The following is a 17,935-nucleotide window of genomic DNA, read 5'->3' as shown; positions in this document are numbered from 1 at the left end:
GCGGAGGGGAAACAATCCCTTCCCCGCTGCCAGGCTAGTTTACATGCACAAGCCAGACCACGCAGTGTGTACACGTAGGTACGTGAACATACTTGTGCACTGTTGTGCTGCGCGGGGAGACGCCACGAGGGGGCGAAGCTGGAAATAGCACTCACAGGGGAACAGCAGGAGGGCGGCAGAACAGCCTTGCCAGGGAGGAGAAGAGGGCAGTTTGCGGAGGGGGAACCCCCAATCGGACAAACCAAACCAGGGGGAAAAGAAAAGCGCAAAAGAAAAAAGAAGGGAGAGAACAAAGAAAAGAAAAAAAAAAGAAAAAGATTAAAGGGAAGCCCCAATTTGAGGACAAAACTCAACCCAAGTGATGGTCCAATGGGGAGTGCCGAGTGGGACAAGTGAGCCAACCACACGCCACACGTTGTCCCCCCATTTTTTCCCCATCGGAGTAAGCTAAACCCGGTTCGCAAAAATGAGCCTGAGCCCGAGTGGCGGCGGTGGCAGCGGTGGCAACGCGCCAAGCTACGCCGGTCACGCGGCCCACCCGAGCCTTGCCAGCTACGCCAATCACGCCGGTCACGCCGGTCACGCCACTCACGCCAGTCACGCCTCTAATGTCGCCAATGTCGCTAATGCCGCTAATTCCGGTCACGCCATCCACCCTAACCATGGCAACCCCCTCCACGTGGACGTGAAAGGCGGCCTAGACAGCACCAACACCCACGTGTACAGGGAGACGCTCTCCGGAAGGGTCCACCTCAATGGGGAGGCGGACAGCTACGCGAAATTGGATCTTCCCAGGGGAGGAGACCCTATCCGAGCTGACCCAAGCCGCGCCGATCTGAACCGCGCCGATCTGAACCGTGCCGATCTCAGCCGCGCCCATATGAACCGTACCGATATGAAGCGCCCCCCCTTGGAGCCGCCCAGCAAAAAAAAGGAAGAACCATTCAAAAGCATAACCCACTTCGCCAAGTACCTCTTCTTCATCGCGAAAAAAATTGCCTACGAAGATGTCCACAGGTTCGGAGAAACCACCACTCATCAGAATACAAATGAGGAGTTAAAGAAGGCTCTTGTGAAACATCTTATTTACAAACTGAACAAAATTCTGTCTTCACTCCTAAACTTCAACGTCCTCCAGTACAATGAGAATGTTAACATCAAACAGGAGGTAGAGTATCTCTGTCTAAAACATAGTAATATCACTCTGAATAGAATAAGGTTGATGTTAAGCAAATTAGAAAATAGTGGAACAAACTACAGATACGTTTTGTATATCTTGTTGAAGCTACATAGTTTTGATGATCAGAATGGTGTTCAGGGGTTCTCTCCATCTGTTGGTTCGTCTCCATCGGCTGCTTCCTCTTCTTTTGTTGCTTTCCCTCCAAGTGCAGAAACCTCCGCAGTAGCAAATGCCGCGCGCAATGTGAACCCCTCTCAGGGGGCTGTAGGACCTGGGACACACGGAAATGCCTCTTCTGCGGAGGGAGACAGTCATAGGTATGCCCACAACAGGGGGGCTACAAACGGGGACGTAAATCAGAGAAAGGAGGACCGCTACAAGGAGGACCCTTACAAGGAGGACCCTCACAAGGGACACCCCTACACGGAAGAACAACGATCCAAATTGGTGGACACCGGCTGGGGGAGGCCCCACCTCCAACCCACGCAGGATGGGAAGAGGTACTTCCAGCCCCCCCCAGAGGGACGACCATACAATCAGCGTACGCAGGATGGACGGGAGGTTAGACTGTCCATCCAGGGCCCCTCCCCCCGTAGTGATCCTCGTCTGGACCCCCGTAGTGACCCCCTCTGCGATAAAAACTTCATCAACAAGAGCCTCTACGCAACGATCATTCTGAACAACAAATTCAACAATCTCGACGTGGAGGAGAGCTTACTCATGAAAGATCTCATATATCCCCTACAAGGGATGAGTGGTCAGTATATAAAATATGACAAGACGGATCGCTGCTTCTATGTGTGGAACCGGAAAGTCAGCATCGGCATGCATCACCTGATAAACAACATCAGTAGTCTCGGTTTGCACTTTCGAAGAATAAAGAAAATCGTTGGAGTCTCCGCTTCAGAGGGAGGTGCAACAGGGGAGGATCCTCACAGTGATGAAGACGATTGGGGGGATTTATCCGATGCGGAGAGCAGCAACCACCACCACCCCGGGGAACGCCGTCACTCTAGCCAATCCCGTAGGAGAGGCAGTCTAGTCATCGACGCACTGCATCAGATAGTCCGTGAGTATATTAATGAATACTACAAACTACTCTCCTATCTAGAAAGTGACATAAACGAACACATACACAAAAACACAGTATACATCGGAGTTAAGAAACTCCATCTGCGTCTGCAAGAATCGTACAAGATAATGCGTGTCCTGATGAACGTCGTGGATGAGTCTCGCAGAAGCACTGGCTGCAACTTCCTGTCCTTCGTGTATTCAAAATCTCAAACGTACGATTATGAGGAACAGAAAATATACCGAACGATACTGCAGAGGTGTCTAAAGCCAGTAAATGCTATCCTAAAGCAGTGGGTAGACAACGGGACGCTCAAGGATAAGTATAATGAGACATTCATCTCGACGAATAGGAATGTCCCATCGGAGAAGATGTGGTGTTACAAGTTTTACCTCAACAGCAATAACATTCCTCTCTTTCTGAGTGTCAGCACAGCGAAGCGGATTCTCCTGACTGGGAAGAGTGTGCACCTCCTGAATAGCTTTGGCGGGGAGGGCAGCCACTTCGAACAGGCCGCCGCCGAGCCAAAGCCCTGCCCGCAGTCGGGAAGGAGCAAGTCGGATAGCCAGTCGCTACCCACGCCGCTGCATAAATCCCCTCGGCCAGGCGAGGTGGACGTCTTCTCCGTCACCGACGTGAACCTCTACGTGGAAAACATCGACCGCTACGTGAAGAGACTGTGCGTGCGAAAGAACAAGCGGCTGATCTCGATGCTGGTAAATAAGTACGGGCTGTACGAGCACTTCCGTGCATTCCGGCACTTCCTCCTGCTGGTGGACGGAGATCTCTTCGAGACCATTTTCGATAATATGAAGACGGATCTATATATGGATGCGGAGGAGCTCAAGCGACATTACCTAAATAGCAAGCTAGACCTCTGTATTAAGTCTTCCTCTATATTTACCTCCAACCAGAGTATCATAAACAAGTTGATCCTGGACCGATTCCAGGTCAAGCGAGGAGACATCGGCTGGGACGTCCTCGTCTTTGACTTCATCGTAGACAAACCCCTCGACATCATCTTCACGCAGAGAGTAAAGACCATATACAAGACGATTAACGTTCTATTGATAAAACTGAAGAAGATACATTACGAGCTGGCAAACATCTGGTACTTATTCACGCATTTATTTAAGATAATGAATGTCGTCTGCTACAACCACGTCTTCATTTACTGCAATATCATGCGGAATGAGATGTTTCACTTCATCCAGAATCTACTCTCCTACTTCTACTACGACGTCATCGATATGAACTGGAGAGAGTTCAAAAAGGTCATCTTCAATTGCAATGATTTGGATCGACTGATACATGAGCACTACCAGTACATAAGTCAGATTCAGTTTGACTTGTTCCTTGGAAATTCCGTCGATGGGGGAGGAGCAGCAGAGGCAACCGGAGCAGCCGCAGCAGGAGGAGGAGGGGTAGGTCCTGCTGCCGCTCCATTGTCTGTGTCTTCTCCTTCCCCTTCTTCTTCCTCTTCATCCGTCCCTTCAGAGGTAGACTCCACGTCGGATGGCTACTTGGACAACTCGTTTGGATCCCCACCTCCTGGAGGTGCCGTTGATTTTGTCTATGCCCCTTCTTCCCATTTGGGGGAACCATCTTCCAAGTTGGTTTCATTCCCTCGAGGAGGTCTCCACCCATCCAGCAAAAATGTCGAAGCGACGTATCACACCTCAGATGCAGTTCCACAGACAGGTTCTACGAATAATACAACCCATAACGTAGACAGAGAAACGCACCTCTGTATGTACCGAATCCTGGACATCATAACCCGCTTTATCAATCTGACCAGCGCGTTGATCTCCTCCGTCTGTGAAGGATACTCGGAGATAAAACAACTCACAGAGGCCAAGAAGGACCAGAGAAACACTATAGACAGCGACATCGACTATGTGAACAATTTTATTAACACCAAGATAATTGGAGAGAAAACCATTCGCGATCTTAAGATCCTTCTAAAGTACTATCGAAATTATATCTATAAGTTTATCTGCCTCCTCCTGAGTGACAGCAAGTCGGTCTCCTCGCACTCCCGCATCTCCAAACGGGACAAACTCAATTCCCACCGCCTCCTCGCCGCTCGCCTCGACTTTAACCTCTACTACGTCAACATCTCCAAACTCAGGGACGGCTCCACCCCCAAGCTCAACATCTCCAGTCAGATTAAGATGATCAAACGGGGCCATCCGGCTACTAAGCAGTTAAGCGGGTAAGTAGCGGACCAGTTACTATGTCTCGAAGAAAACATATTAAGAGGTACACACGTGGAGGGTATCCATCCGGGGCTACCGCAACACTCGCCGCTAATCGTGACGAGGGGAGCACTCCCCAACGTTCGACCCCCCCGGGCGGAGCAGCGAAAGCAGCTTGGCCTCCTCCCTCACGTCCAGGGGGTAGCCCTCCGCATTCTTCCGCACCCGGGGAAGGGCCCCAGGGGAAGCACCACCCATGGAGGCAGTCCCAACAGGGGCAACCCCACCCACTCCGCCGCGCCCCCCTACATCCCCTTGACCAAACGCGGAAACATTCACATTGTTGTAGTCGTAGTGGTACAGCACGTCGACATCCCCCTTCGCGGGTTCACTGGTCTGGGAACACGTGTACCTCGGCATGCACAGCGGAGAAAGCATGTTGTGTTGAAAAAAAAAGGAGAGTAAACTCTTCCCCTTAAAATACATTTTGATAAAATTCCCATGCGTTCGAATCAGTCCAATTTCGTGGAGAGACAAAATGATTTGTTTTTTCATCCCCCGTCTCGCAATCACTGTAAACGGGTACAATAACAAGTGTCTGTTCTTGACATCCAGGACTGCCCTCAATATAACTGAGTTGTATGAGTAGAGCTGGAAGATATAAAATGCCGGCAGTCCACAGGAAAGCACATAGCCATACAGACTTCTAATCACATCGAACTCAATTAAGCAGATACACATCGATGACAGAAACACTCCTCCGATGAGGTATCGGTGAATCTTCTTCTTCATTTTCTTCTCTTCACATTTTTCCACATCGAGGAGAACCATTTTGGAACTGTCCCTCCCTTCGCCATATTTTTTAATGCTTAATAAGCTGCCATATTCCTTCCTGCGATTGGTAAACAACACGTGGATGTGTCTGCTGCCGCTCCTTCTAAGGGGGGTCAGCTCACCAAAAGTCCATGTTGCATTGCTCATCCGCAGTGGAGCGAACCATCCCTTCGTTCCTGTCCGCTGTGTTAGGCGATTCATTTCCCTTTCGCAGGTCAGTACATGGTTTGGGGGAAGAAGAGAGTAGAGTTGTTCCTATCTTCAATCAGCTGCGCGGTGACACTTGAGTGCCCCTTTCGACGCGCTGATAATCCATTTAGGTTCCCTCTTTCCTGCACTAATGATCCTTTTTTTCTTCTTCTTCTTCTTTCGCATTTCCCCTGCTGGGGAGTAAGCAGCATACGGGCCAAATGGCTCCGCTGCTTCATCGCTACGACACTCCGCCGCTACGCTGCTACGGCGCACCTCTCTACTGGCTGAACCTCCGCGCGAGGACAAACGTGCAGAGGACCACTAGAGCGGACGTGAGCACCGACACGTACAGTACGTGCAGATAACTGTCGGCCCCGCGCGGCACTGAGTGAACGTATACCACGTCGACGTAGTAATCCGTCCCCCCAGTGAGGATGTCCCTGAGGGGGGGCCATCTCAACATCTCTACATCATTGGCGGCGGCCACGTGCTGCCAGGAGGGGCCCCCCGCGAGTACCTCATTGTAAATGATTCTTCTGTTTATAATATTCTCCGAGTTTATTGTCCTCGCGAGGGAGTAGCCAGATAGGCAGTGTGCGGATTCGGAGTACGTGGGGAGTGACTCGGGGGGGTCCTCTCTTCTGCCTCCTTCTCCACTTTGTCCGTCTCCGCCCCGTTGTACATTGCCCCGTTGTGCATTGCCCCATTGTGGATTGCCCCGTCGCTTATTCCTCCCCTGCGTATCATCCACCCAGCGGGGGGATAACACCTGCACGAAGGACACCTCACTCAGGAAAAGAAAGAAATCCCTCGTGTGGACGCTTAGCATGTCCTCCCCCCCGTTAATATAAACATGTGTGACATCTGCGTACAGAGTGGCATTCCGTGCATGGTGATGTGTAGTGGGACTCTCCTTCTTCGCATCTCCTCCACACTTTAGGAACACCTTCGCGTTGGATAACACCACGGCGTCGTAATCTGTGCAGAGGTTATCCTGATATGTGGGGGCAGCCTCTTCTCCCCCCGACATATGAACTTCCCCTTTTGCGGTGCCTCTCTTGAATTGTTTTCCTCCTTCACAGGGGGCGACATACCTGCTGCCAATCAGTAGATCGAAGGAGAAGGCGGAGCACGGTTGGTGGGACGATCCCCTCGTGGTATCTTCCCCTGCTGTATCTTGCCCTGTTGTATCTTCCCCCGCGACGGTGAGAGGTACCACACCTGGGAGATCTCCGATAGAATCCTTCCTCTCGTATTCGCCCCCACCCTGTGTCAACCCGCCAGATGAGGGTCTTCCGTCTGATAGCCACACTCGATACTTCGTCACAGTGTGGGGGGACCCCCCCTTGTAACTCTCTATGTCTGCAAAGGATGCAGTCAGGTGGGGGCTTGACAGTCTCTCCTTGTCTAGGACAACGCCGTTCGGGTGCAGGTCCAGCACGATGGCGCTGCAGTCACGCAGGGGGGGGGCCCGGCAAGTAGCCTCACCACAGGCAGCCCCATCGCAGGCCACCCGCACGGTTACTCTGCATCCCCGCTTCATGCCCTCCCCCTTGAACTTCTTCTCCACGGTGACGTTATCGACGGTCCTCTGGCGTGCCAGATGATTGGAGTCCTCCCAATATATGACATAATCACTCGGGAAGTAGAGGTGGTCCCGAAAGAGGGTAGGCATATAGACAACCCTGTCTTCCACCCCGATGGTGTAACTTCGTCTCGCTCCTCCGTATGAGGTGTCGCTACTCACTAGCCGGTTGGCCCTCCCCATTTGAGAAAACAAGTATGACAGGAGAAACACTCCCCTTTTCAGTCCCTCCACCAAAGTAACATTCTCGTAACGCACTTCCTCCTTCAGTCTCCTCGAATGAGCATACATCTGCTTACTCAAGAAGGAGTTTGTAAAAAAGGTTCCATTTGTAACATCCTCACAGTGGAACTTATCCATAAGGAATGACAAATGATCCACACAGTGATTGTTCCTTGCATGCATATCGAAGGAGAGGGTAAGGACTTCTTTGGTGAGTCCCCTTCCCTTTTTCAACTGATCTTTGTTCTTAGGACTCTGCCCTGAGGACATCCCCTTCTTCGCTATATGCATCTCAGTCATACTTTTAACACGCAGATTACGTACCACCCTTTGATGAAGAAGGAAGGACAATAAAACAGCCACTCCCTTGTCTTTCTTTCTGAGCCTTTCATGGTACAGCTCTCTCAGGTGCTCCTCAAAATGGGTCTCTAATAAGTCCACTCCAGATATATGCATAAATCCCCAAATATCTTTTTCGTCCCGTGATGGATCTTCCTCCCTGCTTCCATCATCGCCGCTTCCGATTCTGCACTCAGTCGCTTCCCCTTCGTGGGAGGGTCCCTCCAGTCTGCTTTCATCATCCCAGTCAAGTAAGACATAATTGTGCGACAGGCAGCGCTTGTCTAGCTTCAGCGGTCCCGCTCCCTTAGGGGAGTCACGGGGGGGGAAGTAGCACCCCCGATAAATATCCTCAAGGGAGTCGCTTCTGATGTATAGTGGATTGGTGTTCTTCATTAACTGGGAGATGTGTCTCTCCTTGGTGGTAGTTTTCGCAGGGTGCGTTGCTGTTCTTGCTCCCCTGGGGGGACACTCTCCGTGGTGACCCTTCCCGTGGTGACCCTCCCCGTGGCGATACACCTTGTGTAGGAAGTCGCTCATCACCTTCGCCTTGCGCTGCCCATAATCTCCTTTCCTCCCTTTAATAAGTGCAGTGACCCCATTGAAGTGGTCACTCGCTTCGTACACTCCTCCACTGCTTTTCTTGTAAATGACGTAGTATGGGGGGTGCTCCGTCACCACATCGTATTCTCTGTGAGTGAAGATCCCCTCGCAGCGGAGCTTCCTCATCTTCACGTATGTCTTTTGTGTGGGGGAAGAGGGAGCACAGCGAATCCGCAACGAATCCGTCTGCAAACTGTTGCGCCGTGAGGACTTGTGTCCACATGAACGCTTCGAAAGGGTCGTGTTGGTACCCCCCGTTTGGTAGCCCACTTTGCCACTCCGTTTGGCATCCACCCTGTCCTCTACTTTTTTCGTTGCTCTTCCTTCTACTTCTACTTTTGCACATCGCTCCCCCCAAAGCCTCCTAACATTTTAGATTGTTACCGTTTCTGTCCTTCAGAGCCACTTGGAAGATGCGCGTCCAGCTAGGCACTGCTCTTTTCCCCCTCTTGACGGTAAGGCCACGCAAAATTCGTCTTCCACAAACGTGTGGTAAGCCTAAGCCCATGCGCGGGAGACTAGGCGATGTTGTATAGATATGCATTCGCACGGGCATACTCATGTGCATTTGGAAGTGGGAACATCCCTGCGATGCTGTGTCGACCCCTTCGTATATTTCATCGGACATGGGTACCTTCTCCGCTGGTTTTCGCTTGTTCTCTCCATGTTTCTCTTTTTTTTTTTTTTTTTTTTTCTTTTTCTCGCCCCTTTTGGAACAGTGGCTTTGCTAACCCCCCGCAGGAGAGCAGCCTTCGTCGCGCCGTGGTACCCCTCCTATGAAGAGGATAAACATAGAAAAAATGTAAACGTATGTACGCACCTATGTATGTATTTTTTTTTTCCTTCTTTTTGCCGACACGGCAGAGCTTTCCTCCTTTTCACCCCCAAATAGAATCATCACCCCCTTCCCTTTATCCATCCGTTTCATCAAGGAGAGAAAAAACAAAACCGTCTCATCACCACGTTGACACCATCGTCACCAGGAGAAATGGGTTAAAAGCTCCTCTTTGTCTTATCAAAGGGGGGCACCGCGTCCTACCTATCGGGTAGTAGAATAGCGCCGAACCCACTTGCACCTTCACCTCGAGAGGGATCTTCTTCGCCTCAGCTACCCCCCCGCACACATCCTCTCATTTGCATCACAGATGACACGTCCCTCCCGGACACGGACCCCCACGGGAGCATCCAATACGAGCAGTTCGAGAAACTGAAGCAGACGAAGGTGTTGCTGAGTGAGAAGCTCATTAGGTACCTCTTCCGGAGTAGTGCACTGAATTGTGTTCCCCCTTCGGTGTGGCACCTCTGCAGGGGAGTCCCACTTCAAGGCACTCCTTCCTTGCGAGTTATTCCTCCTCACCGTGTCACACTACCGTCTCGTTTGTCTTCTTTTCCCTACCTCCCCCCCCTGCAGGCACGACTGGTCGCAGACAGCCGATCGCGTTTTCTTAACGCTATACAAGAAGGGCCTCCGTGAAAGCGACTGCCTCCACTATGTTGAAGACGGCCGTCTCTCAATTATTATTAAAATGGACGGTACGTCGTTGCGTGTGTGAGCAGTGTTTGGGGGCTCAGCCGGTGGTGGGGCGGCACGCTCCTTAGGCGCATTGCCACGAGTCACGTCGTTCCATCGCTGCTTCCCTCCCATTACTTCCTCCTTCCACCCCACCGCGCACAGCGGACGAGATGTACCTCCTCGAAAAACGACTCTTCTCAAAAATAATCCCCAGCCGGACCAGCGTCTCTGTAACTCCAGTAAGTCGACATGTCCGCCTCTCGCCGCAGCGAAGAACGTCCTCATGACATCCACTCAATGTGTGCCTCACACACCGACACGCCACATTTCTCCCTCCCTAAGATGAAAGTCGAAGTGACACTCCAGAAGCTCCAACCAGGTAAGCAAGAACATTCGAGGAGGTAACCCCGCGTAGTGAACACCCTCAAAAAGTGAGTCCTTCCTACCAATGTGGTATTTCCCTTTTTTTTTTTTTCCTTTTTCCACCCCCTGAAGACGTTGAATGGCCTCAACTGGAAAAACTCGAGGAGAACGAAAAGGAAAAAGCGAACGGAGTAGCAAAAAGAAAGGAAGACCTTCTGAACCCTTTCAGTGGAAAGAGCACCCACGAATGGGACAAGATAACAAAGGTTGGCAGCAAAAGGAAAAAAAAAAAAAAAAAAGTGGACAGTCCGCCTGAACTAAATAGAACGAAGCGGATACATCGCGTCTGTGAAGTTCTTCGCGTAGGGTGGAGTATGGGGGGAGGTTGACCCTGTGGAATGCCTCCCCCTCGTCCAGTGACGCTCCGGATTAGCGAAACGGGCATATCAAGTGACACTCGTTTGAGGGTGCCTTCTCTCCTTTGCTTCTCCGCCTCTGTTGCCTCTTCCTTTACCACTTCCTTCCTCACCTCTCATTTCCTCCCCCCACAAAGTCCATAAAGGAAGACGAGGAGGAGGGAAGCATCGATACCTTCTTCAGGAAAATATATAACGAAGGCGACGACGATACGAAGAGAGCCATGATCAAGTCATTCGTACGTGTCTTTCGTTTCTGCGCCACTGCTGACTTACACTCTGTCCGATAATTCTGCCACTTTATTTTTATTCTTATTTCTATTTCTGTTTTTACTTTTTCTTTTTTTTTCTTTCTTCTCTTCTCTGCTCAGCAAACCTCCCGGGGGACGGTCCTCTCCACAAATTGGAAAGACGTCCAGCACAAGAACTACGAAAAGGTTAACAGGGGAAGCGGTGATGAGGGGAACCACTGATGAGGCGTGCACACCCCCTCTCCAAATTTGCGCCCTCTGCTCTTCCATGCTCATTCCATCGTATTGCCCCCCACGCAGGACAAACCCCTACCGGACGAGAAGGAAACACATTGAAGAAGGCGCGTTCGCTTTAACGCCGTTTTGTGAAAAATGCAGGCCGAAGGCAATCAATGGAAAGGGCGCAGTGAGAAGGCTTTTTCATCTGCCCCCGGTTTTACCTGACTATGTTAGGGCAATAATGCGATGGCTTCGCTTAGGTATACTTCTCCACCTGGGTGCACTTCCTCCCCTCGCTGTCCCGTTTGACTTACCCCTTTTGATGTAACATACCCCCCGCCGAATCGCTAAAATGGGCCGCTCGCCTGGCGATGGATTCTAAAGAAACCTCCATCGATACCTCCAACCGAGACGTCACCACCACCCCCAGTGAGGTCCCTCGAAAGGCGCTTCAAATATCTGGGTATCTCCTCAATCTCGTCCTGATCTCTCAAAAGTACAGACACATCATATCCGATGGTCACACAAATGTAAAGAATCAACATCACGCAGATCATCCCAAGGAGAAGGAGCAAAAAAAAAATCACAATACTTAACACCCCTTCCATCATGCCAAAAAATACAGAAGGAGATATAATCACTAGCTCCTTATCCAATCCTTCTGAGTCTCGCTCCTTTTGTTTGTCTTTCCTAACCGTCGCCATTTCTTTGATGAGGACCCTTCTACTATGTGTGTGTCCCTCTCCTTCTTCAGCTGACTTTTCCTTCTTATCAATCGTGTCGTGCCCTTCTTCGTAGTTGTCTTCTCGACATAGATCTTCCATCGAGGAATATCTCTCCTCATCATTCAGGGAGGTACTGTCTATGTGAACCAACTTTTTTCCCTTCCCGTGATCGTTATACGTCTCTTTTGCGACCTCTCCCTGTAGCGTCTCTGTTCCTTCCTTCCTCCCGCTGTCATGGCCGAGAAAGAAGAACGCCAATTTGGACATGTCATCCTCATGTGAAGGGGCAGAGTGGGAATAGGCATGATGCTTCCCGGTATCGTGGTGGTGCCGGTCTGTCTCACGCCACTGCTCCTCCTTCTCATGCCGCTTCTGCTGCTGCTGATCGGAGGACCCCCCCCGACCCCTGCAGAAAAAGGCCTTATAGATCCTCTCCAGCATATCCACTTTCTCCGTTTCTCCGTCCTGGGGTTGGAAGCGGCTAAAAATGTCCACCTTAAGGGGGAGTTCAAGCTTGTCTGCAATGAACCCAAAGTGGTCGTATCGACGTACCGTTGGGCTCGATTTGGACATCTCAACGATGTGTTTGTTTGCATCCGCTTCTCCCGCCCCCTCGATGTTCACCATCTGCATGATCGATGCGGCAATGCTGTGGACACGGGACCCTCTCTCGTGCTCGTAAAATTGAGGGCACAGCCAGTAGAAGGGGCTCCTCCTGCGATAAGGCGGGAAAGCGGCAAAGCGGTGACGAGGGCGAAGCGACGTGGACACGCCCTCACGTGGACGCGCCCCAACTGGCAACCACCCATTCGTACTATTTTTACCCAAACGTCTTTATGTCTTCCGGGTGACAGATGTGCCGCTTCTTCTCCTTGATTGGTTGTTCATTCACGGGGATCTCTACCAGGGGGGAGAAGCGGAATGGGGAGTGGAGCAGCGCGGCATGGCATCGCTTTGGAGGTAAATGTGTCGTGGCACCCCCTGGGCAGTACATCTATCACTGTCTTACTTTGCCCTGTCTCGCTGCGCAGTGTGAAGTAGTCCAAATTCAGGACGTAGTCCTTCAGGAGGGGATGCAGAAACTTCACTTTGTCTGCGATGGGGGGAGAGGAAGCAGAGGAGGCAGTCGAAACGGTTTAGGCGGTTCAGGCGGTTCAGGCGGTTAACTCCCTTTAGGCAGTCCACTCGGTTTACTCGCTCTACTCGGTTTGCTCCCTTCACTCGCTTAACGCCACGGAACTCACTCACCGTCCAGGACGACCTTCTCCCGCGCCGCCCCCTTCTCAAGCGTGTCCATGTTCTTTATCGGCCCGCTGTACCGTTTGTACAGGTGAACGCGCTGGTTTGATATGACACCGTCCTTCACATGAATGCAATGCTCCCTCCCAATCGTCTTCTCACACTTATTGACCTCCTCGAAGTGGAAGATGTCCTCAAGCGTTTCTTCTTTCCCCTCGAGGCGGAAAACAATTTGGCATTCCTTGCACTTCACTTTCTCTGTCTCTAGAAGGGAATACTTTTTTCTCCTATCCAAGCTCATCCGGTCAGTTTGTCCGAGGGGGCCATTACTCTTCCCTTCCGATTTATTGGACCCCTTCCTCTGCACTTGCTTCATCGCATGGTACACCTCCAGTATGCGTTCCTTACTCAATTCATGCATCTTCACATTCACAAAGAAGCTGTGAATCTCTTTGTGTAGAATGACCGGACAGTCTCCATATCGAAGCACACACTCGACGTGGTTGTGATTATTGTATAGAAGCAGACATGCAATGCATGATAGTACCACCAACAGGACAAGACAGCCATAAAAAACCATTCGGATGTTCTTTACGACCTTCTGCTTAATAATCCTCTGCTTCACATGAGACAGCTTCACCTCTTTGTCGCTCGTGTAGGTAACATATAATCTCTCATTTGACTGACCGTAACTATCTACTGTCTTGAGTTCTTTGTACCATTTGGCCCATTTGTAGAGACGTAGTAACCCTCCATCTGGATCGTCTCTTCTCTTGTACATACATTTTGAGTACCTCTTCGCGACGAAGTACTTTATGAGGATGTTGTTAATGAGGTGCCGCTCGTTCATTTGGAAAGATCGCTATATGTGTGGGGCACCTGGAGATAGTAGTCCTTTCCCTCCCCCATACTCCTGTCTTCTTCGCATGGGATCAGGTGGGACTTCTCCTTGCCTTCGCTTCCTCTTCTTTTGTCTGGAAGTTACGCCAGTGGAAGGAGTTTTCAGAACGCACTACTATACCCCATGGGGGGCTTCCCTTCCTATTTGTGACCTCTCCCACATCGACATGTCTGTCGGCAATATATTTTTTTTTTTTTCCCACAAAATTGGGTTGACAGCTTCCCCCAAAATGACCGCAGCCAGCAGCTGCTTCCAAAATCACCGGAGTGACCCCTTCTCCCCAGAGGCACACCTGCACTGTGCACTCTGCACTTCACCCTTGTGGCACACCTGTGCTGACCGTCTATACACCTTCCCCGCGCTACCGGAACGAAGGCGGGCCCCTGCGAACGAGTCGGGAATGGCCTTCCTTAAGTTCGCACCGTTTGTGTGCGTCAAATTGGCCCTCGCGGGGGTCCCAGTTTTGGGGGGAAACTCACAAGGTTACAAAAAAAAAAGGAAAAAAGGGGAAAAGAAAAGATGGAAAAAGAAGAAAAGACGTAGAAGCGATCAACGTGATGGACATGATGGACGAGGTAAAAAAAAAATTGAAGCCATCACAAAGTGGGGAAACGCATGCCGGGGAGGGCCCCTGGCGAATTGGGCAAGGGCATACACTCACACGGTGACGCAGTAAGGCGGTGCAACGGCCATTTTCGCCGGCACGCCATCTCTTATAACCGCTTCTAAGCGATCGCTCCCTATTTCACTGCAGCCCGTACCCCTTCAGCTGCAGCGCCTTCTGGATGGACAAGACCTGCACACGCTGCTCATTGCTCCAACTTGTCATGTCCTCCACGCGTGACTTTAAAATGTTGTTAAGGATGTCTTTGTTCTTCACCACCTCGTTTACCAGTTCGTCGTCCGCCACCTCCACGTTTGCGTAGGTGGGGTGTGAAAGCACACCCTCGTTGGGAGGGCCCTGCGTCGACGCCACTGCGGCGACATCCCCTCTTGCGAGTGCCCCCTCCGCACCTCTGCCCATGTAGCTACCACTACTACTACCATAGAGACCTTGCCGCCTTCGGTTTCTTCTTTTCTCTGGAAAAACGTGCCCGCTACTATTTCCGCTATCCCTATCCCTGTCACTGAAACTGAAGCTGTTCTCCACCGCAGGGACGTTTTCCGGGGGGGATCCGCGAAAGGGGGCATAGTCATCGCCGCTGAAGCCCCCGCCGAGACCGCTACCCAGGGCACTTCCAGTACCACTACCAGCGCCACTACCGCTTTCGCTCCCTACCCCCACAACGTGCTTCACATTGGCGTTGTTCCTCCTCTTTCCCACCTGCTCATTTCCGCTCCTTCCATCCGCCTCGACATAATTCACAGAGTATGCCTCCCCTGAGCCATTCATCTCATTCACGTTTCTTCCATACAGGGGATGGTCTTCCAGGCCTGCTACCCGTTTTGTGTTACTCACCATGTCCTGAAGGTCACTGCGCATGTCTAAGTCACTCCTCTCCGTGGGGGCCTTATCAAAGGGGTGCACGATCCTCTCCCCCTTACATTGCTTCAATCCGGATGATATGCTCCCCTCATCATTACCTACATCGCTGCCCCCCCCACGGGGAACATGGTACCTCCGATCGGTATGGCCTACAGAGGTGTTTACTTCCCCTCCTCCAATACGAATCGTAGCATTTATCCCCATGGAGCTTTCGACAGTGGCATAATCAGATAAGTAATTCAACTTAAAATCAGATGCACCCTTACTATTCAGTTGGTTCACCCCTCCATCGATTCCAACGTCCATCTCGTTGTACCTGCCATCTTGAAGCTGCTCAATGTTGCTTTGATATGTTAAGGAAGAACCACTTACGATGGCACTCCTGTAAAACTCCTTCTTCATCCTCCTCCTCTGCTTTGAATTAGTGCTAGTGTGACTGTTCCCCTCTGGGTAAAGGGGGTTAACCCTACTACTATACTGATCTGGACACCCTTCGTATTTGACATCCCTCCCTGTACACTCCTCTGTTTCTTCTCCATTCGATATGCCTCCTTTTGCGTTACCCAAATTGGAGACCTCCTTCTTCGTTATGGCATACAACCCTGTGGTAGTGGTACCTCCGCGTTTTGTCTTTCCCACCCCTGTGGATCCTCCCACAGAAGGTGGACTAGTTAAGTTAAGTACATGGGATTGAGGACCACCATAGGTACTTCCCCCCAAGGGATTATCTTCACTGAGATCATAAGTGACATTCTCTCCAAGGAGTCTTCCTCCCCTTCTGTCACTTCTCCCATGCGAGATGCTCCGCGGATTATCACGCTGGTAAGGGTTGTACTGCTGCTCCTCCTCGTCTGTACGTTTGGTCGCTCCCCCCTCAACATCAGCTACCTGTGAGAGGCCTTTCTTTAATTTCCCGCTTCGTCTCATTTGTGTCATTCGCTCCGCCTTATTCATCAGCGCCTCGTCACTGATCACTATCTGCAAGTCGCTCTTTGCGATGGTATACTCGCTAATCACATTCATGAGGAACAGACAATGTAGCAGTGCGTACGCCACGTTCCTGTGCCGTTGGAAATAAAACTGCATCATCCCTGTGTTCTCCGTGGTGTATTTCTTAAAGAAACTCAAGATGCACATAATCTGAGATGTTGTCAACGTATGGATTATATTCGATATTAAGACCTTTTTCATGTTGCTTTGGTTTGGGGTGTTTATCTCTATATCTGTATGCTTAAGCGGATAAGATTCCTCCTCTACGTTCCTTTCTGTGTTTGTTGTGTAGGTTAGCTGTCCTTTCCCCTTCCTGCTGTAGAGACCGTTTGACCCCATGGATGCATCCAATTTAGTGCTTCCCTTGAGCGGGGGTGGCAACCCCGCTCCTATGCGAATTGCTCCGTATTCGTTTCCCCTGCCCCTGGACAGCAGGCCGCCACCGGAGAAGGCACCAAACCGGGAAAATGCATCACTGGCAAACTCGGAGAATGCGCCGCTTGCCAGGTTCTCCCTAAATTCATCGTTGGCCCAGTACAGGCGCAGTTTCCGCCCCTTCAACTCATACCCATTGAGATACTTGAGCGCCAGCATGCAGGTCTCTAAATCTTTGTACTCGCAGAAGGCGAAGCCCTTACTGAGGTTTTTATCGACGTCGTATTTGATGCGCACGCTTACTACTTGTCCCACCTTGGACAGAATTTCCTCTAGCTCCCTCTCGGTGGCGTCGAACGGGATGTTCCCGATCCAGAGGCTGTAGTTGCTTTTGCTCGCCATGGGAAGCGGCGGTTGAGTAGCAGAGACGTTGCAAAGTAGTAGGGGAGACGTAGCGGAGACGTAGCATCAGGTGATATACACCCCCCCCTCCATCAGGGCACCCCGTAAGCTCTCAATCACATCTGCGAAGCCACGCAGCGGTTCCACCCCTAGCCCTGGCAGTTGCAGAAAAACCCACCCCCCCACTTCTCCGCACGCGGGAAAGATAAGAACAGCTGCCCACGCCCGTGTATATATTTACCAAAGGGGAGTAAAACGCGGCACACAAGCGTGGGGATCCATCCGCCCATAGGTTCAAACGCGCCAACGTGCACTTGTGTGCCCCTCATCTTGTGGGCGCCTCGTCAACATTGTCACCTGAAGAGAAGCTGCGTTCCTTCGCCAGAAATGAGGCAGAGTGGCGCAACCTCTTTCCAATCAGCAGTTCTTCTCTGAATGGGGAAGTTAAGAAAAAAATAAAAAAAAAAGATAAATACATCAAATAAATAAAATATGCACTTGTTGAGTCATACCTCCCGTTCTCTCTGCCATCATTTTTTCGCTTCTCACCGCTGGGGGGAAAACGCCCCCTTTAGGGGTTTCTGTTGCGCCAAGAAAAAATGAACCATCTCCCCCCCCCTGTGGTGTGAACTTTCCAGGCGGAGTGACCCTCACCACGGAAAGAATGCGCCTTTTCACATCTTCTCCTTCTGCGAGTACGTATAAAAGAAAAGAAAAAAAAAGCGCATTTATGTGCATCAGATAATTTTCCTCCCAACAGTTGCATTACTTTCTCAGCACATGTGTCCATTGTCCATCCGCCTCTCCCGCAAGGACGCAGTTGGTAAGAA

At 51.0% G+C, this 17,935-nt stretch overlaps 6 protein-coding genes across 6 annotated transcripts; 2 read left to right on the top strand and 4 right to left on the bottom strand.

Moving 5' to 3' along the window:
• Nucleotides 1–466: 466 nt before the first annotated feature.
• C922_04935 (hypothetical protein) lies at nt 467–4,471 on the top strand (the record flags this gene model as incomplete). The annotated part of the gene is made up of 1 exon (XM_008820509.1): nt 467–4,471. The coding sequence occupies one exon, from the start codon at nt 467–469 to the stop codon at nt 4,469–4,471; it is 4,005 nt and encodes a 1,334-aa protein (XP_008818731.1).
• A 90-nt stretch (nt 4,472–4,561) lies between these two features.
• On the bottom strand, nt 4,562–5,431 carry C922_04934 (hypothetical protein; the record flags this gene model as incomplete). Its single annotated transcript, XM_008820508.1, has 1 exon — nt 4,562–5,431. The coding sequence occupies one exon, from the start codon at nt 5,429–5,431 to the stop codon at nt 4,562–4,564; it is 870 nt and encodes a 289-aa protein (XP_008818730.1).
• Nucleotides 5,432–5,753: 322 nt separating this feature from the next.
• On the bottom strand, nt 5,754–8,351 carry C922_04933 (hypothetical protein; the record flags this gene model as incomplete). Its single annotated transcript, XM_008820507.1, has 1 exon — nt 5,754–8,351. One exon carries the CDS (start codon nt 8,349–8,351, stop codon nt 5,754–5,756), a length of 2,598 nt encoding a protein of 865 aa, XP_008818729.1.
• Nucleotides 8,352–9,213: 862 nt separating this feature from the next.
• Nucleotides 9,214–11,104, top strand: C922_04932 (hypothetical protein; the record flags this gene model as incomplete). The annotated part of the gene is made up of 9 exons (XM_008820506.1): nt 9,214–9,217; nt 9,371–9,473; nt 9,637–9,758; nt 9,901–9,977; nt 10,081–10,117; nt 10,234–10,367; nt 10,655–10,756; nt 10,889–10,954; nt 11,069–11,104. The coding sequence occupies 9 exons, from the start codon at nt 9,214–9,216 to the stop codon at nt 11,102–11,104; spliced, it is 681 nt and encodes a 226-aa protein (XP_008818728.1).
• Nucleotides 11,105–11,334: 230 nt separating this feature from the next.
• On the bottom strand, nt 11,335–13,801 carry C922_04931 (hypothetical protein; the record flags this gene model as incomplete). Its single annotated transcript, XM_008820505.1, has 4 exons — nt 11,335–12,427; nt 12,537–12,612; nt 12,722–12,805; nt 12,961–13,801. 4 exons carry the CDS (start codon nt 13,799–13,801, stop codon nt 11,335–11,337), a joined length of 2,094 nt encoding a protein of 697 aa, XP_008818727.1.
• Nucleotides 13,802–14,597: 796 nt separating this feature from the next.
• Nucleotides 14,598–17,105, bottom strand: C922_04930 (hypothetical protein; the record flags this gene model as incomplete). The annotated part of the gene is made up of 1 exon (XM_008820504.1): nt 14,598–17,105. One exon carries the CDS (start codon nt 17,103–17,105, stop codon nt 14,598–14,600), a length of 2,508 nt encoding a protein of 835 aa, XP_008818726.1.
• Nucleotides 17,106–17,935: the final 830 nt, after the last annotated feature.

This window comes from Plasmodium inui (assembly GCF_000524495.1).
Source record: "Plasmodium inui San Antonio 1 unplaced genomic scaffold supercont1.32, whole genome shotgun sequence".
In the NCBI taxonomy this organism is placed as follows: Eukaryota; Apicomplexa; class Aconoidasida; order Haemosporida; family Plasmodiidae; genus Plasmodium; species Plasmodium inui.
This window is presented reverse-complemented; position numbering and strand designations above follow the sequence as displayed.